This window comes from Heterocephalus glaber, unplaced genomic scaffold (genome assembly GCF_053883595.1).
Source record: "Heterocephalus glaber isolate CG9 unplaced genomic scaffold, H.glaber_assembly_v1.0 deba00001472, whole genome shotgun sequence".
NCBI classification, from domain to species: Eukaryota; Metazoa; Chordata; class Mammalia; order Rodentia; family Bathyergidae; genus Heterocephalus; species Heterocephalus glaber.
The window spans coordinates 16,955,008-16,978,543 of record NW_028258315.1 but is presented as its reverse complement, the minus strand read 5'-3'; the positions used below and the strand labels follow the sequence as shown (position 1 = coordinate 16,978,543).

General features: G+C 51.2%; 2 protein-coding genes and 1 long non-coding RNA gene across 3 annotated transcripts; 1 reads left to right on the top strand and 2 right to left on the bottom strand.

Annotated features, from left to right (window-relative positions):
- The first annotated feature begins 94 nt into the window (after positions 1-94).
- LOC101709098 (Golgi-associated RAB2 interactor protein 4) lies at positions 95-3,376 on the top strand. The gene is made up of 2 exons (XM_087181803.1): positions 95-1,180; positions 1,334-3,376. The coding sequence occupies exon 2, from the start codon at positions 1,390-1,392 to the stop codon at positions 3,268-3,270; it is 1,881 nt and encodes a 626-aa protein (XP_087037929.1). The 5' UTR covers positions 95-1,180; positions 1,334-1,389; the 3' UTR covers positions 3,271-3,376.
- A 9,632-nt stretch (positions 3,377-13,008) lies between these two features.
- Positions 13,009-21,687, bottom strand: LOC147826214 (uncharacterized). Its single transcript, XR_015439332.1, has 2 exons — positions 21,044-21,687; positions 13,009-15,896 (listed from the first exon to the last, which is right to left on the bottom strand). It is a non-coding gene; the product is annotated as an uncharacterized LOC147826214 (long non-coding RNA).
- LOC147826215 (uncharacterized) lies at positions 16,371-21,037 on the bottom strand. The gene is made up of 2 exons (XM_087181798.1): positions 19,771-21,037; positions 16,371-18,270 (listed from the first exon to the last, which is right to left on the bottom strand). Exons 1-2 carry the CDS (start codon positions 20,726-20,728, stop codon positions 16,676-16,678), a joined length of 2,553 nt encoding a protein of 850 aa, XP_087037924.1. The 5' UTR covers positions 20,729-21,037; the 3' UTR covers positions 16,371-16,675.
- Positions 21,688-23,536: the final 1,849 nt, after the last annotated feature.

Sequence of the window (23,536 nt, the reverse complement as noted above, 5' to 3'; positions counted from 1 at the left end):
TTTTGTTTTGGTACCAGAGATCGAACTCGGGACCTTGGGCTTGCGAGGCAGGTGGCCGAACCACTGAGCTAAATCCCCGGCCCTACCTTGTTTTCATGAGCAACTGTTTTGAAGTATAATATGCTCGGGGCTGGATTCAAGTCTGTTCATTAAACAGTCAGATTTTGTGAAAAAAAGACATTCCTCTCTAACACTGCATTGCCTAAGATCTATGTGGATTATATTATTTAGCTCACATCATTAGGATGATGTGTATTTTAAAAATAAGTTCGTGCAAAAAACACAAAAAAACCTGTATAATGTTGTAGCATATATTTTAAGCAAGAGTACTGGTAGGACTGTGTAATGAATATTACCAATTTGTATTGTAAGATAATCCTTGGAAGTGCACGCATACATACAGTCGATATTTTACTTTATTATAAATCGTTTAAGTGTAGAATATATAGGATAAAGAATAAGTGTACTTTAAGTCATAATCTCACTCATTTGATTTATGCTTATTTTTAATAGTACAAATGGAGGGCCAGGGATTTCGCTCAGTGGTTTCGCCACCTGCTGCGTAAGCGCAAGGACCCGAGTTCGATCCCCGCTACCAAAAAAGCAAAACAAAACAAAAAAAATGGAACAAAATACATACTCATCTTCAAAATTTAAATGATAGTATAGAGCAGAAGTTGTCTTTGAATTTCCCTTCCTCACCCTGCTTCCAAGTCCAGTCTGGACTCAAACTTGTGATCCTCCTGCCTCAGCCTCCCAGAGTACCAGGATTACAGAAATGTGCTAATGTCCCTGGCCAGTTGGTGAATCTTTCGAATTTGGAGTGGACAGGGAAGCATTCATACAAAAATCCCCCCCCCCTTTTTTTTTTTAAAGTATTTTGGTGCCTGCCTGAGTCCCTGACAGGGTGGGTCCTGACCTTGTGGGGGTCACAGGGCGTGGAAACAAAGGGGTGACAGGGACAGGTCACAAAGGCAGGAGAGGATAAATACAGCTGTGCAGTGCCACAGACCAAGGTGTTTGCAGCTTTTTCTCCAACTCAAGACTGTAGCCTCCTGGAGAGAGAAACATTATCTCGACTGGAAATGAGGCATGCTGATCCAGAAGAAAACCTCCTGGAGGTATTTTTTCATCTCTGAAGAGAGTCCGTCAGAGGTCCAGACACCCTCCCCGGGCCCTGGTCAGTGCTCCCTGCTGTCACCCGCACCCCCCGCCTGCCCTCCCGGGGCTCTGACGCCGGGAGGGGCCTGGGGGCTGTGCTGGGCTGGGGAGGAGAGGCCTGCTGTAGTCACCTTCGGGACGCAGGATCACCAGGGACCCTTTATCTGCCCAGGACACTGAGGCAGAGGACGCAGGGCCCCCTGGCCGGCGCCCCTGCCGTGACAGGAGATGGCCACGAACGGTGAGTCTCCGTTACCCTGCTACGCAGCCAAGAGCGGCCCTGCGGCCAGCATCTTCGGTACCAGCATCGGGAAGCTGCAGCGGCAGCTGCACGAGGGCGAGTACTACATGTTCAGGTCCACCCCTATGTTCGAGAGCGACTTCGTCCAGATCACCAAGAGCGGGGAGCCCATAGATGTGCACAACCACAGGGACTTGGTGACCGTGGCCGTGGCCTGCACCAGCCCCATCCTCCCGATCCCGATCCCGATCCCCAGCGTCATGCTCCTGGCCCGGGAGGCCACCAGCTGTGAACAGTGCCACAGCCAGGCCCCCAAGAGGAAAAAATGCAAGGCGGAGGAGCCCCTGGAGCTCACCAGGCTCCTCCCCTTGAAGTTTGTTAAGATCTCCGTTCATGACCTCGAGAAACAGCAGCTTCGCCTGAAGTTCGCCACGGGCTGCTCTTTCTACCTGCAGCTGTGTCGCCCCCTGGATGCGTGTGAAGACCTCTTCACCTACTGGGAGAGCCTCATTGACCTCCTGCAGCCGCCCTTTGAAAGTATCAGTGGCACCTACGCCACCCCGGCCGAGGACATTCTCTGCCTGCCTGCGCTGGCCGACGCTGACAGGGCCAGCCTGGCCTCCTGGTACACCTACAGCAGAGACTCCTGGGACCAGGTCAGCATCCGGAGTGTCCATTCGGACCCCGAGCTGACCGGAACCACCTTGGACGACCAAGGCAGAGACTCCTGGGACCAGGTCAGCATCCGGAGTGTCCATTCGGACCCCAAGCTGACCGGAACCACCTTGGACAACCAAGGCAGAGACTCCTGGGACCACGTCAGCATCCCGTCTATCTACGAGGTCCCCAAGGTGCCCGGGGCCACCTCCCCTGCTTATGCCAGTGGGGAGGGAGACCAGCCCAGCTCTCGTACATCCACCGCCACTCCCAAAGTATGCACCCCAGAAACAAGATCCGCGGGGTCTGCCGAAGCGTCAGCACCAGGGACAAAAAGAGAGGCGGCGGCAGCTGGGGTGGCATCAGGCATGCCAAGTGTGGAAGCTGCCCAAGTGAACACAGCCCTGGCCGAGGCCGCCTTTATAGGGGAAGGAGGAAGCAAAAGCCCCGTGGCAGGCATTGGCAAGACATCCCCAAGGAGCATGAGTGTCGCCTTGGCCGGCGCTGGCCAGTTCTCGGAGCCCGTGTCCAGCACAGCCAGCTGCTTCTCCCCAGGGGACAAGGCGAGTGCCTCGTCTGAGGGAGGAGAAGCCAGCCCCAAGGAGGCCGGGGAAGCAGCCAACGCCCCGGCCGTGGGCGTGAGGGTGCGTGAAGGCCCCGGGGGTGCAGAGGCCGGACAGCAGGGCAGCCCCCGGGCCAGCAGGGCCTCCCGCAAAGAGCACAGGGAAAGACGCGAAGGTCGCCACAAGACAGAGCGGGACAAGATGGCCCAGAAGTCGTCCAGCCGGTCCTTATCGGGCCACAGGACGCACAGAGTCAATAAAAATGAAGAAGGCGGCCACCGCAGAGCCAAGAGCAGCAGGGACGGCCACAGCCCCAAGGGCATCAGCCACACCCGCCTTGAGAAGAAGCCCAGGAGCTCGAACAAATCCAGGAGGAACAAATCCAGGAGGAGGAGCTCATCTGCTGAGAGCTCGGAGTCCACGCCCAGGAGACTCAGCAGGTTCAGCTCTTTCCTAAGGAAGATCAGGGCCAAGCTCGGCGTGAAGGGGGTGGCCTCACTGCATGGTGGCGACGTGGACACGGTGCCCAGGAGGGTGGAAGAGACCGACCTGGAGGCCATGGTGGAGATGGCAGAGTGTGGCCAGGGAGTAGAAGTCGGTTCTGTGACATCTGAGGTCATGAAAACGATGACCTTAAGAAGCCCATGAAACAGCACCCAGAGCCAGAAGCCGCAAAGGGCCCCAGGAGCACCCCAACAGAGCCTACTCTACTCTTCTTACTTTGGGTGAAATAAAAAGCTATTCAACCCGAGAACGGTTTGCCAGGGTCTGTCTGAGCGTGAGTCCATCAGCTCAGTGGCGACCTCACAGAGGACTCTGTGACATCAACTGCACTGCAGGCTGAGGCCCCCAGAGCCAGTCAAGGGGACCCCTCACCCCTGTCAGCAGAGCTGAGGTGACTGCTCCTCTTGCCTGGAACCTTCCTGGCTTTGGTGACCCTGGGCTCTGGCTGGGAGGCACGGTTCTACCTCCCTGGTTTCCCACCCTTTTGATAAACTTTTCTGGAGAACAGGGCCACTCAGAGGTCAGGAAGGGGAGCAGCAGCAGCGCTGGCAAGCAGAACCGGGAGGTCACGGTCTGACTGAGCCACTCCACTCCTCGGCATACACCCCCCAGAGAAACACACGCATGTCCTAGGAGATGGGTGTGAGAATGTTTATAGCAAAACACTGGAGACAGACCAGGTCCTACCTCAGAGCCGACATGACATGACAGAGAGGTTGGGGAGGTGCTCACGGGGACGAGTGGGGGGCAGTGACACGCTCACAGAGATACAGGTGTGCATCATAATATATCACAGGATAGAATTCCACGAGGCCAAATACCAGATTGCATACATGTTTGGTAAACCTGGAGTCAAAAACCAAGGCGTGGCGAGTACTGGATTCGGACCAGTGGCTTTCTCTAAGGTGGAGAAGCCAGTGGTGGGAACGAGGAGGTGGAAGCAAAACACCTGGTGGCGTTGGGAATTCATTTCTTAAGCAAGGAGGCAGGCGGGGCCGAGCGTTTATTATTGTTTCACCGTTGCACACTCTCACATCTCTGAAATCAGCCTGGCCCTACAGCCACGGTGACAGATGTGAGGAAGTCGCTGTTGCCCCAGACAGGCCTTACCCGATCCCTTTCCCTTCTGTGTGTGCACAAAGTGACGCGGAAGCCTCCTCTGTTAAGGCTCAGATTTTAAATGACACGTCCACGAAGCCACAGTTGGCTACTAGGACAGGAAGGGATGGGCACCCTATTTTACAGATGAGGACACTGGGCTCAAGACGGTAGCTGCCCCTGGCCCTGTGGGGCCTTTCCAAAGCATTGTTACGCCGCTCACTTCTTACACAGAGTCTGGGGCTTGGGGCGAAGGCAAAGTGAACAGGTGCAGAGAGACAGCAGCGCCAGAAACTTCGATGTCTCCTTCCCTGGAGCTACAGGGGGTAGTGGGGGTGGGGCTGTCCTGTCATAAAGGGAACAAGAAGTGGGAACAGAAAGGAGGTGTTTTGTTGTAATGCAGATGGTTAAAACGAAGAGCAGAGCAAGAGAGGAAAGAAAGAGATGGGGCTTACTGACTGGGAGGTGTGAATACTGACTGGCTGCTCCCCACAAATCTCCTTTGCCTGGAGGGCTCCCCCACCCTCACCCCAGGTCAGCTTGGCCTCCTCCAGCTCTCACAAGCTAAGCAGGGAAAGGCAGGAGTTGGAGAACAGGCCCTTCGAGGAGCCCCGGAGACCTTCAGGCTTCCTGATGTGGCTGCTTCCGGGTTGTGTGACAGAGAGATGACGATCACTGAACCTGTCCCCACACTTTGCAGATGAGGGGTCACCTGCAGGGAGGGCCAGGGGCTTGCCCAAGGCTGCACATGGAGCGACCGGCAGGTCTGACTTTGGCTCAGGTGGAAGTCATGCAACACAGAGAGGAGTCTGGGGAGGGAACTGCTCAGCCGTCGTCTAACTGCAGCACGAGGCCGACCAGCTGCGCCTGGGAGAGTGCACTCAGAGCCCTGGCAGCGGCCTGCGTGGCAGATGTGCAGTGAGGCCTTGGGGATGTGGGCGTTTGGGTGCTGCTCTTTCAGCTCTGGCCCTTCCTGGCTGTGCAGGGGCTCTGGCTCTCAGCGCCGTCCTGCAGAACTGTGCCCTTGAGGTTCACAGACCCCAAGCTGACCTAAATTCCAGCTGTCCGCCCTGTCTGCTGTCCTCTGTCCCCACTGTCACTGCTGTTCTGCTGTGCCGCCCCCACACACTGCACAGCCAAGCCCATGTCCACGCCTGCTGGCCTCAAGGGTCTGATTTCCCTTCCGCCCTGAGCAGGTTGACCTCATAGAATCCCCTGGCCACCCATCATCATCCAGCGCCCATTTCCTTCCCTGTGCTCTGTGCCATCAAGGCCGTGGAGTCCCTGCAGGCGCTCTAGCTTGGCAGGCTAGGGTGGGGAGAATCTATGGGGGATGGAGTGAGGACTGTGCCCTGGAGGTGACAGGACCTGCCCCAGCCACTGGCTCAGTGCCGGGGCTGGGGAGGGAACTGGGTGTCAGTGACCGTCAGTCTCTGGCCTAAGATCTAGGCTTCACTGCCCCCGCCTTCCGGGAACTGCCCACCTGGAAGTGGTCAGTAAATTCCCCTCACTCAATCTAATGGGTGCATCTCCGGCTTTATCTCCTCTTACTTCCAGCAGCCTGTGACACTGGCTTGGGGGGGGTCTTCCTCTTTACCTCCTGCTTCTTGTCAGGGTAAAGGGGCACCTCTCCTTGCAGCCTTGGTCACTAGCCTTGTCTGGGACCCACCTGCCCCTCCACACACACACAACCCCACCTCTTCCTGAGGTCCACCCTCTAAGTCCGGACCGCGCAGCATTTCTGGGAGAGCACCTCACCGTGTGTCCACCCTTCTCCTGGCCTCAGCGTCTTACCTTCAAACAGGCATCTGTTTTCACCTGTTTCATACAGGGTGCAGCATCCAGCTGCTGAGAGACCGCCTTAATCATCAGTCTCCAAGATAATCTACGAGTCCCGTCAGCTGTCTGCTCAATATTCCCCAGAACCACCCACTTAGCAATTCCGATATGCGAATTGCTTTACCTGTCACCAAGAACTTTATTCAAAGCTGGGCATGGTGGTACATGCCTGTAATCCCAGCTACTCTGGAGGCAGAGGCCAGAGACTGCAATTTTGAGCCCAGTCTGGGCAATTTATTGAAAATTGTCTCAAAGTTTTGTTTTTAGGGGGTTTTTGGGGACCTGGGATCGAACTCAGGACCTTGAGCTTGCAAGGCAGGTGGTGAAACCACTGAGCTAAATCCCTGGCCCATCGAAATAAAGTTTTAAAGAAGGGCCGGGGGTATAGCTCAGGGGTAGACTGCTTGCCTAGCATGTTCAGGCCCTGAGTTCTACCTGCGGTGCCCCAAAATTATTCGAATTAGTTGGGGACTTTCTTCCTGGCTGTTGTGTTTTCATTTAGGTTGGGCTTGAAGTTCAGCAAGGCCAAACTGCCTCCACTCCGACAGTAAAGCAGTACAGTGGGAGGGTGGCCCAGGCTGCTGGGAGTCAAGGGCCCTTCAAGGTCACTGAAGAAGGGACAGGAGTTCTGAAAACCAAAGGCTCACCGAGCTGTCTCTACTCTGAATAGCTGTCTCTACTCTGAATTCTATATAAACCCAAGAGACAATTCTATTTGGCCGGGAGGGACGAGGGACACGGACAGGTCACTGAGGGCTGGATTTGCCTGGCTTGGAGTCGCTCTGCTGCTCCACGGGCCTTTGGCTGAAGCCTCAGAGAGTCATCCGTCTGTCTGTCTGCCCTGGCGGGAGGGCGGCCCTGTGAAGGGTCCCTTAGCATAGAAAGTGGCAGGGTGGGAGGAAGCCCTCCCCTCTCACCCACAGCCCCACACCACTTCCTGTCCAAAGTCCACCCTGTATTGCACCAGCCCAGCCCTGAAGCTTGGAGTTTCCGGCACTGAATCAGGGCGTTCGTTCAGAAGGATGACTCTAAGGGACAGGAAACTGAGAGACCCAAAAGCCCCTCTCTTCTTACCCAGCAGTGCTAGATTCGCCATTTACTGACAGGAGGCTGTGGGCTTTGACCCAGCACGAGCTAGCAGGAAAGGGGAAGCCCCAACTCTCCTTCCCTGAGATGCCGTCCCACCTGATAGACACCCAGGAAGTCCTTCAGGGTTGTGTCCACAGGAAGAGAGCCTAGCAGAGCTGGGGAGCAAAAAGAAAGGGGCGGAGGAGGGAGAAAAACAGGAGTGGGAGAAGGCATGGAGGAGGGTAACAATGACCCTGCACTTTGAACCTATACCATCCCTTCTGCTGGGGAGGTTATAATGGGTTACGGAGCCTTATGCCCTTGGAGGCTCTCGAATGGCACATGTATGATATGATCAGGAAATACCATGAATATTTTAAAAATTTTTAATTATTACAATGAGAAACACATTGCCATGAATCCCCCTCAGATGATTCCCCTAGCTTCAAACACATTTACCCCATCATTCTTGTAACGTTCTGGAGCAGTTCTGGAGGTCCTCTTTCATGTGTACTACTGTTGTGGGTGCCTTGATGTCGTGGCCTGAATTGATTCAAAAGATTTATAGCAATTTTTATCAGGATGTGCCCTCATTCTCCGGATCTGGCACCAGGTGACTTGTGGTTCTTCCTCAAAGTCAATATGACCATAAAAGGTCAACATTTTGGATTGATTCGGGACACTGAGGCAGCCACAACAGTGCAACTAAAGACACTCAGGGAGGAGGGCTCCAGAGCTGCTTCAGAGAGTTGCAAAAGCAATGGGATGGGTGTGTTTGAAGTGGGGGTGAGTAATTTGGGGAGGATTAATAGCAGTGTGCCAGGTACTGTAATACATTTTTTAAAATTTTAACATTCACTATAGAGTTGGAGGTGTGAAGGGATTGGCCAAAGCCAGAAAATCTGGAAACTATCTCATGCTTGGGGTCATGGGTTACCTTTATGGACCGCCCATCTGGAAATTGACCACTTTGATGAAACTGTCTCTATCGAATGAATCAAAGGAAATCAATGTGGTTACCACTGCCACTGGGGGCGTTAGCATCATTACCGTGACCCATGCCAAAAACCTGGACTTAGCAGGTGGTGGCACGCTTGGTGTGACATGCTGGACATGTGGGCTGTGTTCTCTGGCCCCAGAGACAGCTCTCCTGCACTTCTGGGTGTTCTGGCGTGACCTTTTCTGGTACAGTATTCTCAAGGAGACCAGAAATGTCACCACAGATCCGACCAAAGGCTACAAGCCCAGAATTTTGACCACAGTCCCAAGGGAGGATATGAGGGAGAGTCCAGTGTTTGCATCCTGAAAGGCAAGAGATACACTTGGAACTTCTCTGGTTTCCCTTAATAATCTACTGCTTATCAGTTCATCCATTAATCAAGATTCTTCTGGAACAAGTGTAAGTTCTCAGTTGTTCTGTGCAAGGTAGAACCTTCTGCTGTCCTCTGAGTTCATGCCCTGCTGTTTGAACAGGATTCTTGAACAGGGCAGTCACTGTGGCTCAGAAACCTGCAGGGCAACACCAACTTCCAAGAATCCTCAGCTTTCACAGAGCCTTCCGGAAGGTTTTCCTCCAGACCACCAGCAAGATCAGGAAGTACCTTGCAGAATGTCGCAAACCCGCAGAAGCCTCAATTCACCAGTCAGTTCTTTTAGAAATCGAGAAAGCAAGCAATTTTGAGAAACTGGTGGCTGCGTTTCCTGAGACCTGCAGGCGAGCACAAGCGAATGTGTCTCCCAGCACTTCTTGAATGGTTGCAGTGAATCTGTCACTTCATATTCCAAGATGGCTGCCAGAGATCCATCCATCAGATCCACATTCCAAGTCAATAGCAAGAGAAAGGAGAAAAGAAAAAGGATATGCGTGCCTTTTACAGAACCTTTTCCAGAAGGCCCACACTAACATATTTCACTGGGCATCATTTTATCATATGGCCACATATTGCTGCAGAGAAGGCTGGGAATATCATTTTTTAGCTCTCTGTAGTGTCTCGAAGTCAGTTACGAAAGAAGAAGGGGAGGATGGGTATAAACAAAATTATACTGAGCAAAACGAGCCAGGACACAAGAAGAATGTATACTGTATGGTTCCATTTATATGAAACTCCTGGAAAGGCAAATCTAATTTATAGCAGCAGCAAGCATTGCTGATTGTGGGTCAGAATTTACAGGGTGTGGAACAAGGAAGCTTTTTGGGATAATGGAAATGCTCTGTGTCCTGATTATGATGCTGCTTATACAGGAGTACAGATTGGTCTTCCAATCTGTACAAGTGTTGTCTTCCAAACATACACTTCCAAGGGATGCCATTTCATTTGAACTATATATTATACCTCAGTAAAGTTCAGTTTTATAATTATGAAAAACCCCAACACTATAACAAAATTACTCTTAAAGTTTATTCATTTTCCTTCTCTTTTATTTGCATATCTTGACACAGCTGAGAGTACAATGCTTATACTCACTTGGAGTCCTGCATTCTTCGCTTTACATCATAAGATTTTTCCATGTTGCTTCGTTGATCTTCATAATCGTAACTTGAAATGACTGTGTGATCCTTTGGGAGTTTGAAATGTAACGTGTACACATACAGTTAAAACAATTCACAAGCACCAAAGAACACACAATAGAATGGAGTCTCCCTCCCCCTGCAACTCTGTAAGACCCTTACTTAGAAGTAGTGGATTCCAGTTTCTAGCACATAGAACCAGAAACATCCTGTGCATATAAAGACACACGTGTGAAGACCTCCTCTCCTGTGAGACGTCTCGGTGGCAATCCTGAATACTCACTTGCTCACATGATACATCTTGGACACCCGCTCCTGTTCTTCATACGGTCTGAATGTCCTCTCATTTATTGAACCAATATTGTTAAGCACATAGTGTTTCCCCGGTTTCTTTTTTCCTATTAATCATGCCGTAAATGTCATATTACTGGTTTGACTCAGCTACTAAGTTTAAAATAAATGCTATGTTCCAAAGGAGCTGCTAGGCTGTCTACAGCATTTACCAGGCAAGATGCTTAAAGCCAGCTGTGCTGGTGCACACCTGCAGTCCCAGCTGCTTGGAGGGCTGACATGGAAGCGGCTCAAATTCAAGGGCAGCCTGGGCAATTTAGAGATCCTGTCTCAAATAAAAAGTTCTGGAGCGTAGCTCAGGTGTAGAGGGCTTGCCCAGCATGTCCTAGTCGCTGGGTTTAATCTTTGGTACTGGAAAAAAAAAGGGGTGGAGGAGAAAAAGAAGAAGCTTAAAGCTTGTTACGGGACTGTGGGACCTCAGTGACGCTAAGGAGGGTATAAAGGCTGGGCACAGAGGAGACCGAGGGAGTAGTGAGGGCTTCCGCTTTCCCCCAGCGTCAAGAAAGAGGAATTCAGAGTCACTCCGGACGCGCCCTCCTTGCTCCTCCCAATCCCAGGCCAGCGGCCCAGGTCGCGGGGCGTCACCAGCCCACGCCCGCCCGTCCTCGCAGCCCCAGGTTGTTCCCTCCCTGCCGCTGCCCTCAGGGCACTGCCCCACGTTCAGAGACTGCCCGGCCCTGGCAGCTTCACCAGGACCAGAGCCCAGCTGGGAAAATCCCTACCCACCCAGGAGGGCGACGTCCAGCGCGGGCTTCCCCGCCCGCTGCAGATCCTGGCCGGGGGGTGGGGGTGGGGTGCAGGCTCTGTGTTTCCATGGCCACCAGGGGACGCCAAGCTCTTTGGATGAGAGCCCAACCGAACGCAGAGGTCTCAGTACATTCCTTCAGGTCGTCTCATTAGTTTAGAATAACTGAAGCGGGGAGGGCAATCCCAGTTCTTCAAAAAAGTAAATTAAACATAAAGCGCTGGGGCTGTGGTTTCTTTCAAGGCTGTGCCTCATTCTGGCTCTAGGAGAGCCGCGTTTATCTAGCCACAGTGCGGAAACCGGAGCGTCTACCCACGGCCTGTCTGTTACCAGCTAGGGGGTCCCGCGGGATTCCCTCCGGATCCTCGGTGTCCTGAACACAGAAGTGGACGAGACAAGAGACACGGAAAAGGCGGCGCAAGCGTACATTTAGTGAAGGCGGAAAAGATCACGCTCTGCGGAGTAAGCGGGCGCGTGAGAAGGCGCAGAGCGCCCAAGGAGGCGGACAGGGGTTCTTTTGTATCCACAGTTCCGGAGTTGGCTTCTCCCAATGCAAAGAAGGCACCAGGACAGTTGTCAAAAACCCACTTGGCCCGGAACCAGGTGTAGACTGCGCTAGGCAAAAACTCACGGGACTTCCTGCCAGATAGCAACAGGACTGAAAAACAGCACTTTTCTGATTGGTCTTACGAACCGCACCTGGTTCCGAGGAAGGACTGAAAATACCGCCTTCTGATTGGGTCTGTGGACAGCGCTCGGGAGCCCTGGGGTCCTCCTGGATCCCGTGTCCTGTGCATGTCGCTGGATTTTATGACCCTCGACTCCTCCCCCTCCCGTAGTGGCCTCTTCGCCCAGCCCTGATCTTCCGTTGCGCACCTCACAGAGAACTCCGTTCGGCGCGCTTGCCATTGGAGCAGGACATGAGGAGAGCATGAAGCAGAAGCAGAGGAAGAGCCTGGGGAGCCCCAGGAAGGGATTTCCTTGCGAATGGGGTTCAGGGCACAAGGGCGCGGGGTGGGGGTTGAGTGGCTAGAGAGGCGCTTCGTCCTGGGGACAGCAGAAGGAACCGCAGAGCCTGTCCCTCCTCGTACACCGACCCTAGCGATCCCTACGGGGCTCAGCGAGATCATGAAGGTGGAACGAGTTAGAAAAGCGCCCTGCTTTAAGGAATTCTCACTGATCAGGAGATGAAATGGAGATGCCCTTCCACCGCGGCGAAGGCCTGCCCGAGCTCCCCAGCCCTCCAGCCTCGGCTTCTCCTTGGATCCTGCATGGCCTCAATGGCAGAACAGAGCCCAAGGTGCCCCTGCGGCCCCCAAACCGAGTCCGGTGTGGCCTCGCTTTTCCCCTGGGGATGTCTGGCCTTTCCCATCCTTATTTTTCATTCTCTGCATTTTCTGCTTTACTCTTTAAAAAGAAAATCTTGCTGCATCGTAAGATTTTTTTTGGTAACCCACACGGATCATAAATAAATAAACGAGTCCTGTTTCAAAAAAAAAAATAAGTTTGTGGCTGGGCATGGTGGCACACACTTGTAACTCCAGCTACTTGGGGGCTGAGACAAGAGGGTCACAAGTTCAAGGCCAGCTTGGGCAACTTAGCAAGACCCCCAAATAAAAAGTAAAAAGGGCTGGGTATGTAGTGCAGAATGAGGCCCCGGGTTCAAGCTCCAGTAGCACATACAAAAAAAAGTGTGCGCTCGTGCACAGGTGTGGGTCATAAGTTAAAGGTTGTTCATGGGGAGGTTTTTGGAACCCATGAATATTGAATCTGTGGGCATTCTCCCTAGAGATCAGCCTGAAACGTGACACTTTGTAATATTTCTTAAAGTTCAGAGGTGTTGACCTGGAGGTCCCCCGGCTGGCATTTAGGAGCCGCATAGATAGGTCTGTTCTATGTTATTCTGAGGCTGAGTTAGGAGAGTCTCCGTGCTCACCCCGGCTGCTGCTTTCCTTACCCCCCCCCCCCCGCAATGTGGCCAGGAGATCCTTGATCTCAGGTCTGGAAAGGCCAGTTGGCGGCTTCCCTTCTCATCCTCTGGAGCCGCTGCCCTGGCTGACAAAGGTCACCCCGCCTGGGCATGGAGGCCGCTTCTGCTCTGACTGGAGATGTTTTCTGTGACTTGTGCCCACGGGATCTTAGATGATACGAACGAGATAGTGGCATACTTCAATAAACAGAATATTCTTAAAATTGGGGACTATAAGAAAGCCTAAAGGACAAACAAGTGTTGTGCCCAGATCGCGATGTCCCAAAGACCACCAGGAGACCGTTTCCGATGTAAGCACACGAGGGTCGTTTATTCAAGCTTAAGCAGGGACTCTCAATTGTCACCGACGCAGCGGATCGAGATTGAGAGCCCCGAGCCTCGAAACTAGCAGGGTTTTTATTGAGTATACAACAAGCTTTGGTTGTTAGTAGCCAGGTGATTGGTTAATACTAAATACATATGAAGTGTAGGGTTTTGATTGGTTAGGCTTAGGGGGGGTTAAAGGGGTTACGTATAGATTTTTGCAAGGGAGAAGGGGGCAAAGGTTAGTGGTCGACTGTCATAAGCTGATGGTTAGCAGATCCACTGACTAATGGTCACATCTATCTTTTGTGGGCAGTTAGCCATTAACTGCTTACCTTATAGATAGTGTGTCCGGAATGTCCTTCCTGAGTACACAGATGGCTGGGTAATAAACTTAGGAATTTTGAGTGGATAAGCACAAATTTGAGAGAACAAAGGAGACAGCTCCAAAATGGAGTCACTCTGGCTCCACATTCCCCCCTTCTCATGGTGCTATAGAGGGCCAATCATGGGCCTCTGGGGGTTAATTCTGTCAAATCAATAGGTATTGGCTGGTATTGGGACCTGAGTACCATTAACTGAACAGCGTTAATTCGCTTTTTAATGAACGAAACTAGTCTATTAAGTATGCAAGGTCTAAAGGTTAATAGTAGCAACACGATAAGCAAGGGGCCCAACAGGGTAGAAATTAGGGTAGTGAGCCAAGGGGAAGAATTAAACCAAGATTCGAACCAGGTTTGAGATTGTTCTCTTTCTCGTTTACGTTTGGCGATGCCTTTTCTAACTTTAGCCATGGATTCTTTGACTACTCCTGAATGATCTATATAGAAACAGCATTTTTTACCTAGTGCAACACAGAGTCCTCCTTGTTGAAGGAAAATTAAGTCCAGCCCCCTTCGGTTTTGGAGGACTACCTCTGCTAGTGAAGTTAAAGACTCTTGGAGGTGGGAGATGGAGCTTTCTAGCCTTTCAATATCTATATCTATGGCTGTCCTTAAGTCATTATAATATTTATTGTGTATTAGTAGCGATGAAACTCCCGTTCCTGTCCCAGCCAGTCCTAATCTTAAGAGAACGGTCAAAGTAATGGCCGTTACAGGTTCTCGCTTAACTCTGACCTGGGTTTCAGCCAGGCGGCTGGGGATGTCTTTTTCTGAGTGATATAACAACCGGGGGACTAATTGTACAAGTACACAGAAATCTCTTGTTTGTTTTAACACTAGCCCATGTACACAAGGGATAAGTCCAGAGGAACAGGCCCACCACCCGTCATAAGGGGGAATGAGATATTTAGGCCTAGGTCTAAGGATGGTTTTGTTACAAAGGTGTTGGTGGGAGGCCGGGACACTGCCGACACAAGTTTCTTGTCCAGTTACCGATTGTAGGGTCAGCCTAGCTGTCTCTTTTTGTTGTCATCTACATTGAGTCGGGCTGTCTGACTTAGTGAAATTGTCTAGATAAGCTACTGCTTCATAGTATGGGGGCTTAGTATCATAACATAGCCAGCAGGACTGAGTGAGGTCTGGCCTAGATGCATTTAGGGCTTTAAAGGTGTGAACCATCAGTTCCCAAAGGGGGTCCTGGTCCCGGTTATGATCGACTTTATCAATCTGGGTGATCATTTGAATCAAGGGCGGGGATGTGGAAGCGGAGGTTAAGTCTGATGGCCGTACGGAGGCGTTTGGTTTTGGTGACATAGGCGAGCTTTTTGGGGGAGGGGGCTTAATAGGTCTGAAAGGGGCTATTGGAGCTAGCGCCAAGTTTGGCCCTATCAATTGGGGAGACCCTATGGTGAGCGGCTCTGCCTTCAGTTTTATAGTGAATAACAACCCGGTATCATAACCATCTTGATATAGACGGAGTCCCCAAGTCTGGCCTGTTTCCCATTTAGTGTATCTTTTACCTGAATCCGTGAATGAAAGTCTGACCGGGTTACAGAGGAACCCGGTACAGGGGCCACTAAGAACTAAGAAATTACCACCCTTTTGATTTGTCTGCAGGCCAGGGGGCCCAGGGACTCTTTTTAAAGAAATAAAATCGTCCTTGACAGGCGGGGCCCAGGAGACGGTGCCCGTGGACTCACATCCCCATTTGGCACAATAGAACTGGTCAGGTCCCCCGCACTTGTTTATCTGAGACTGTGTGCGCCTTTCTCCCGGACAAACATAAAAGGGGGTGCTTTGTAGGATGTTTCTATCAAGAGAATGGCTACACCCAGGGTCAAGTCTAGGAGGGGCCATGGGTACTGGAGCCATGGGCAGGGATGTTCTATTAGTATTACATTGGCCTATGCCTTTTTTACATATTGGCTCTCCTCTAGGCCCGATTTTCCAGTTTCCAGTGTTCCAAGTCCCTGTGGCGAGCGAACACAGGTCAAAGTCTAGGTCTGGCCACCAGGTAAGTGGTGGAGCCACTTCGGATGAACTGTTAACAATGTTGCCCGTAGACGTACTAATGATCATCCAGGTTAAATTTAAGGGAGCATATGGGTTTTGTCCTCCTAGTGTCGGTGTCAAAAGTACAGTTACCATAATCACGATCGTCGACGACGTAGCTTGAGTTTGAGGGGATTGTCTTGGTCTCTGGACACTTGCCATGATGGAACGAAGTCTTCTAGGACAGTGTGAGGATCTGCAGGGTGAACGTGGGTGTAGTGTACCCACGAAGCAATCCCGTCGACCTTGAGAGCAGTGGGCGTGGTCAGGACTGTGACGTAGGGTCCTTTCCAACGGGGCTCAAGGTCTTTCTGCCGGTGTCTCCGAACGAAGACCCAGTCTCCAGGTCGGTAGCGATGGGGCTCAGGAGGTGGTCCGGTCTGGTATAAGGCTTCTAACTTAGGCCAGATGTCTTCGTGTACACTTTGGAGGCTTTTTAAAGAAAGTAACAACTTTTGGTCATCAAATTCAACAAGTACATTTGAGTGAAGGTTGGGGATAATGGGAGGGGGAATTCTAAACATGATTTCAAAGGGGGTCAACCCCATTTTATAGGGTGAATTGCGCACCCTATAAAGGGCGAAGGGAAGGAGAGTCACCCAGTCACCGCCAGTCTCTAAGGTTAATTTAGTTAAGGTCTCTTTTAAGGTTCTATTTATCCTTTTTACCTGTCCTGAGCTTTGGGGTCTGTATGCACAATGTAATTTCCAATCTGTCCCCAACACCTGTGCTAAGGTTTGACTCACCTTGGAAATGAAGGCGGGTCCATTATCTGATCCTAGCATTACTGGAAAACCGTACCTTGGCAGGATGTCTTCTAGCAGCTTTTTAGTCACACTTTGCGCTGTCTCGTGTTTGGTAGGAAACGCTTCTGTCCATCCTGAAAAAGTATCTACGAAAACTAACAAGTATTTATAACCATACTTCCCAGGTTTTACCTCGGTGAAGTCCAATTCCCAATAGGCTCCAGGTCGGTTTCCCCTCAGCCTATTTCCTGGGTTGGCCCTATTGTGGGTGGCATTTGTCAATTGACAGGCTTTGCAGGTAGCAACAATATGTTCAATTGTAGAATTAGCATCACGGATCTTAATTTCAGCATGTCTCAGGAGATCTTGCATTTTCCGAGTGCCCATGTGGGTGGTCCGGTGTATCTTGGAGAGAACTTGTTCTCCCAGTGTTTTAGGCAGGATGACTTTACAATCAGAAGATTTTCACCACCCGTTGAGGCACTGGGGCGTAGGTAATTGTTTTATCCAATTTAAGTCCTTTTCAGTGTACTGGGGTTTTTCTGGTAGGGCTGCACTTCCCGGATCGGGCAGCTGAGTGGCCAGTGTCAGATCAACCTTTAAAGCTATTTTTCGGGCCGTCTGGTCAGCTAGATTATTTCCTCTGGCAATTGGAGTGTTGCCCTTCTGGTGTCCTGGGCAATGGATAATGGCTAATTTTTTCGGTAGCCAGAGGGCTGTTAAGAGGGCAAGGATCTCTTCTTTGTTTTTAATAGTCTTTTCTTCAGCTGTCAAGAGTCCCCTTTCTTTGTAGATGGCCCCATGGACGTGCGCAGTGGCAAAGGCATACCGGCTATCTGTGTATACATTTAACTTTAGGCCCCGTCCTAAAGTCAATGTCTTGGTCAGGGCTACGAGCTCTGCCCGTTGTGTTGAGGTCCCGGTGGGCAATGGTTCTGTCCAAATGACCTCAGTTTCTGTCACCACAGCTGCCCCAGCATACCTGTGGCCCTCACGAACAAAGCTGCTCCCATCAGTGTACCAGGTGTTGTCTGCGTCTGGCCATGGTTGGTCACTCAGATCTGCTCGAATTCCGTGTACCTGGGCCAGGATGTCTGTGCAGTCGTGAAGCGGAGCCTCTAAGTTCGGGTCTGGCAACAGTGTGGCTGGGTTTAAAGCAGCCGGGGCCTGAAAGACAACTCGGGTTGGATTTAGGAGTAAGCTCTGGTAGTGGGTCAAGCGAGCATTACTGAGCCATCGATCCGGAGGCTGTTTTAGGACTCCCTCAATGGCGTGAGGGGTGGTCACGCATAGTTCTTGGCCTAATGTCAACTTGTCAGCGTCTTTGACCATTAGAGCTACTGCTGCAATCATTCTTAGGCACGGGGGCCATCCTGACGCAACTGGATCAAGTCTTTTTGATAAGTACGCCACTGGGCGGCGCCATGGCCCTAGATACTGGATCAGGACGCCCTTAGCGACTCCTTTGTTTTCATCAATGTAAAGGTGGAATGGCTTAGTAATATCAGGCAAGCCCAAGGCTGGTGCCGTCAGCAAGGCTGTTTTAATTTGATCGAAAGATTTTTGTAGCTTTTCTGTCCATTGAAAAGCCTGACTGTCTCTAGTTGCCTCGTAGAGGGGCTTTGCGAGCTCTGCGAACCCTGGTATCCATAGGCGGCAGAAGCCCGCCGATCCCAAGAATTCTCTGACTTTTCGAGGGGAATCTGGTGTGGGTATCTTAAGAACTGTCTCTTTTCTAGCATCCGACAGCCATCTCTGCCCTTCTCTAAGCACGTACCCCAGGTAGCTTACCTCGGGTTTGCAGATCTGGGCCTTTTTAGCGGACACCCGATACCCCAGCTCTCCTATGACCATCAAGAGTCTCTTGGTTTCATTTAAGCAGTCTTCCTGTGTCTCAGCTGCCACAAGAAGGTCATCTACATATTGTAACAGAGTTAGTTGGGGGTTCTGGAGGCGAAACTCACCCAGGTCTTCATGTAAGGCCTCGTCGAAGATGGTGGGAGAGTTTTTGAATCCTTGAGGTAATCGGGTCCACGTCAGCTGTCCGTTGATGTCTTGCTCTGGATCAATCCATTCAAACGCAAAGATGTGTTGGCTTTTAGGTGCCAGTGGAAGGCTAAAAAAAGCATCTTTGAGATCTAAGACCGTGTACCAGCGATGGCTCGGGGGAAGAGAACTCAATAGGGTGTATGGATTAGGCACTGTGGGGTGGATGTCTATAACCCTCTTGTTTACCTCCCGGAGGTCCTGCACTGGCCGATAGTCATTAGAATGAGGTTTTCGTACTGGCAACAAGGGGGTGTTCCAGGCCGATTGGCAGGGTCTGAGAATCCCCTGAGCAAGCAACCGCCTGATGTGTGGAGTTATTCCTTTCTGGGCCTCCAGGGGCATAGGATATTGGCGAACTCGTACCGGATCTGCTCCAGGTTTTATTTTTATAAACACCGGTGCCCTGTGTATAGCTAGCCCCATGCCTCCAGTTTCCGCCCATGCTTGTGGGAACATGGAGAGCCATTGTTCCATATCAGGATCAGGAGGGGCCCTCTTTTGATGTAGTAGATATTCATCTTCCAGGTTTATGGTTAGTACCTGAATGGGCCTTCCCTCTTGATTAAGGACTTTTGTGCCCCCGGGTTGGAAATGAATTTGAGCCCCTAATTTAGTAAGTAAGTCCCTTCCCAATAAGGGGTAGGGGCAGTCTGGTATAACCATAAATGAGTGGGTTACTTGGCCCACTCCCAAGTCTACTGTTCTTTGGGTTGTCCATGAATACTTTTTCATGTCTGTAGCTCCCTGGACCCAGGATGTTTTATCAGAAATATGGCCACACGGTTTGAGTAGGACTGAATGTTGAGCCCCTGTATCCACCAGGAACTCAATAGGTCTCCCCTCCACTTTTAGGGTTACCCTGGGCTCGGGGAGGGGTGCCGAACCCCGTCCCCCCTAATCATTTGATTCATCCGCAGCCAGAATAGGGGTCTTGGGGCGTCCTTCTCGCTGTTTCTTTTTAGGACAGTCCCTGGCCCAGTGTCCGTATTCTTTGCAATAAGCACATTGATTTTTCCCCAACTGGGGGCGCTCTCTGCGTCTCTCTTTGTTTTCTCCTTCCATCACAATCTTTTTTAGTCTACGTTCACATTCTTTCTGCTCTCCCGCAGTGGCAGCCAGAAGGATCCGAGCTAAGTTTCGGGTCTGGCGGTCATCAGCTTTTTTTCGTTTCTCCTCTGCGGTTTCTCTATTGTTATACACTTTCTCTGCCACTGCCACTAAGTCCTGAATACTCTTTTCTCCTAACCTATCTACTTTCTGTAACTTTCTCTTAATGTCTGGCGCCGCCTGGTTGACAAAATGTATTATTACAGCTGCCTTTGTCTCAACTGCTTCTGGGTCCATAGGAGTGTACCTACGAAAAGCTTTCTGAATTCTTTCTAGGAAAGCAGCAGGGCTTTCATCTAACTTTTGTTGTACATCTCCTACCTTAGCCAAATTGGTGGGCTTTTTCGCCGCTGCTCTGAGACCTCTTAATAAAGTCTGGCGATAGACTCGAAGTCTCTCCTTACCTTCTGCCGTGTTGAAGTCCCAGTTAGGTCGGGACAGAGGAAAAGAAGTGTTGATGGTGTCTGCATTGGTGGTGGGCTGACCACTGTCACCAGGAACCAATTTTCTGGCCTCATTCTGGATTCTCTCTCGTTCCTCAGTGGTGAACAGGACCTGCAGAAGCTGTTGACAGTCATCCCAAGTGGGCTGATGGGTAAACAAAACGGTTTCTAACAGGTTAATTAAATCTCTAGGGTTATCAGAAAAATTGGCGTGTTGTCGGCGCCAATTATAAAGATCACTGGTAGCAAAGGGCCAGTAATGATGAGGCTGGTTTCCATGTTCATCAGGGGGCCCTATTGCTCGCAGCGGGCAGACAGTTGAGTCTGCAGGTCCTGCCGGCGAGGCGGCGCGCCGGTGACGAGTATTTTGGGCGGGACCATAACGGTTGTTGGCGGCGCCCGGGGCGGGCTCCCCAGCCCCGGCTGGGACTGGGTCACCTCCTCCAGCCTGCTGTGGCGGAAGAAAGGGGAGGGAATAGGGGGGAGGAAATATAAGATCTTCCTCGGTCCCTCCCTGGAGGACAGGGTAAAGTGGCGCGGTTGGCTTGGTTTCGGTTTGTTTTTCATCCGCGCGCTTTTTAGGAGCCTTTTCTTTGGCCGTCAGGATTAACTCCGGTTGCTGCTGCTGTGAAGGCAAAAAGAGCTTAACCCATGGGGGCGGGTTAGAAACCAGAAATTCCCAAACGGCGATGTAGGGTATCTGATCGGGGGGGAGGATGGCTTTACGAACTCTGCGAATTATCTGCAAATCAAAAGTTCCCTCGGGGGGCCATCCTACCCCGAGGGAGGGCCACTCTGAGCCACAGAGGGTGATGAACTTAGTCTTCTTAATTTCTAAACTTAAGTTATGAGCGCTCTCCCTAACTTCTTTGAAATGGTCTGTTACAAGGGAAAGAGGGGTAGTCACAGTCTGTCCCATCGTCTCGGTCCAAGTCAGCACAAACAGACACACAAACGCAACAGAGAAGCACAAGGTGAGACAAAACCGTCCTCCGCGCGATCGGAGGCAATGCAAATGGGACGACGGCCTCCTGCCGTGCCGCGGGAGCGACCCGCACCGTCCCTCCAGGAGTCTCACTGACCCGTACTCTTGGGGCACTCCGTCCCCACCAGTGGAATCCGGAACGTCTTCCAGGATCCCGGGTCGGCGGCCCTTGCAGCGCGTCCGCCTAGACCGTCTGCCGACCTTCCCAGAAAATAGGCCCAGACTTTACAAGCACAAAAAAACACTCACCAGCCGGCGTTGACCCTCCGGTACGGGAGTCCTGAAGGTCTTGGGATCCCGGACGAGCCCCCAAATGTTGTGCCCAGATCGCGATGTCCCAAAGACCACCAGGAGACCGTTTCCGATGTAAGCACACGAGGGTCGTTTATTCAAGCTTAAGCAGGGACTCTCAATTGTCACCGACGCAGCGGATCGAGATTGAGAGCCCCGAGCCTCGAAACTAGCAGGGTTTTTATTGAGTATACAACAAGCTTTGGTTGTTAGTAGCCAGGTGATTGGTTAATACTAAATACATATGAAGTGTAGGGTTTTGATTGGTTAGGCTTAGGGGGGGTTAAGGGGGTTACGTATAGATTTTTGCAAGGGAGAAGGGGGCAAAGGTTAGTGGTCGACTGTCATAAGCTGATGGTTAGCAGATCCACTGACTAATGGTCACATCTATCTTTTGTGGGCAGTTAGCCATTAACTGCTTACCTTATAGATAGTGTGTCCGGAATGTCCTTCCTGAGTACACAGATGGCTGGGTAATAAACTTAGGAATTTTGAGTGGATAAGCACAAATTTGAGAGAACAAAGGAGACAGCTCCAAAATGGAGTCACTCTGGCTCCACACAAGCAAGTCCTATCCCTAGAGACGGGCTCCCAAGACGGTGACTGCCTCTCTGCCTTCTTTTCCATCTGCTCGTACAAGCGCGCGCGCGGGTTCTCACGAGGCCGGGATCAAGTCACCGACTCCACTTGGTGTCTCTGCTACCTCCCTCCATTTCACCGGCCTTTTTCTCCCCTCACTAAGTATTTTCCCGAAACAGCGTTTCCTTTTTCTCTTGGTGGCGCGGGGATGAATGCAAGGCCCCGTGCGTGGGAAACATGGGTCCTGCCCCAGCCCCACCCTGCCGAGTATCCCCTTCCCCTCCCTTCCCCTTTCCCTCCTTCCCTCTTTTCCTCTTTTTTTCCCTTTTCCTCTTTTCCCGTGCTGGGCTCCAGGGTGCAGTGCGGAGCAAGATGTGGGCCCAGTCTATCCCTGCGGAGCCCCGGGAGAAGGCGGGACCGGCCCAGCGCTGCAGTGTGAAGGGCCAGGGCCGGGCTGCGCGTCTCCGGGTCAGAGAAAGAAGGACCCGGAAGGGAAGGTGCTGGGGCGACGCCCCCAGGAAGGCAGCAAACGCTGGGGACGACGACTGCTGGGAACGACCATCTAGGAAGCCAGGCTCAAACCTACAGGGCTTTAGTTCCGAATCTGCATGATTGGGAAAACTTCAGTTCTCCAAATTTAGGAATCAAATGCCACGGAAGTGGTATTGCCGCCTTCACGTTGTACAGTTGGATTTTTGACAGTGACACCTTCGGGCGGGTCATCTGTGTATATTTCCAGGACCTCCGGACAGTCCACCCACCGACCAACCGGTGGTCGCTACGAGCGTCCTTAGCAACGCCATGGGGCGGCCTTTTCTGGCCGACCCTGCCAACAAAGCCAATGGTGCACTACCACCGCTTGCCTCGCGGTGGCAGCAAAAGATAAAGAAGAAGAAAGGCTGAAGGCAGGAGGAGGGGAGGGGGAGGGGAGGGGGAGGGGAGGGGGAGGAGGCGGGAGCTCTCGGCAGGGAGCCTCCCGCCCCTCTGTCCAGTCCCGCAGTCGCTCCCGGGGCTGGCTGGCTAGCTCAAAAGGGCCGAAGCTCAGCTATGGTCCGCCTTGAGATGAGGGCGTGGAATACTTTTGAAACAGTGTTAGAGCACTGACAAATTAGCAGCAAGGCAGGGATAGCTGAGTGTAGTAGCTGCACAGGTCTATAATGCCAGCGGTCTGGGAGGCCGAGGCAGGAAGATCACAAATTCAAGCTCAGCCTAGGCAGTTTAAAGACTTAGCCAGACACTGTCTTACAAGGAAAAAATTAACTGAGGATGTAGCTCACAACGAAGGCCCTGGGTTCAATCTTCAGTACCTCTAAATAAATAAATAAATGGCGAAGATAGTATCTCATAGCACAGATTTGGTGTAGAATTGTGCTGCTCCGGGCAGTATCGCCACTGCGCTTGAAAAGGAGTTAATCTTCGATGCGCTGTGACTGCAATATACACAAACAGGAGTACAAAGTATCCCATTAATATTTCATAGTGAATAAAGAGAGAATGTCTTAAGGTATCTTGGGTTAAGTAAAATATACAATTAGTTTCACTACTTTCTTTTTAACTTTTAAAATGTGATTATAGTGTCAAAAGAATAATTTTTTGGGTTAAATAAAGTATACAGTTAAATTAACTTCACTAGTTTCTTTTTACTTTAAAATGTGTTACTAAAAAAATTTAATGCATGATGTGACCCATTATATTTCTATTAAAAACTAATGCTAAAAATTTTCCACTTTTGATGTTCTAAATGTGTTTCTTGAAGTTAAAAATAACTTCTGAAAGAAATTTCCATTGGATGTGCTTTTTGTTATTTGCCTACCGTGTATTCTGAGATGACAGTGTTACATTGGTAATTGTGTTGTACTGAGTAGACAGTCT

Bases quoted from the DNA above. Each gene is read 5' to 3' on its own strand.
- LOC101709098 (XM_087181803.1), top strand. From the start codon at position 1,390: ATGGCCACGAACGGTGAGTCTCCGTTACCCTGCTACGCAGCCAAGAGC.
- LOC147826215 (XM_087181798.1), bottom strand. From the start codon at position 20,728: ATGGGACAGACTGTGACTACCCCTCTTTCCCTTGTAACAGACCATTTC. The intron at 18,271-19,770 runs GTAAGGAGAGAC...GGATTGATCCAG, and splicing joins GGACTTCAACACGGCAGAAG to AGCAAGACATCAACGGACAG.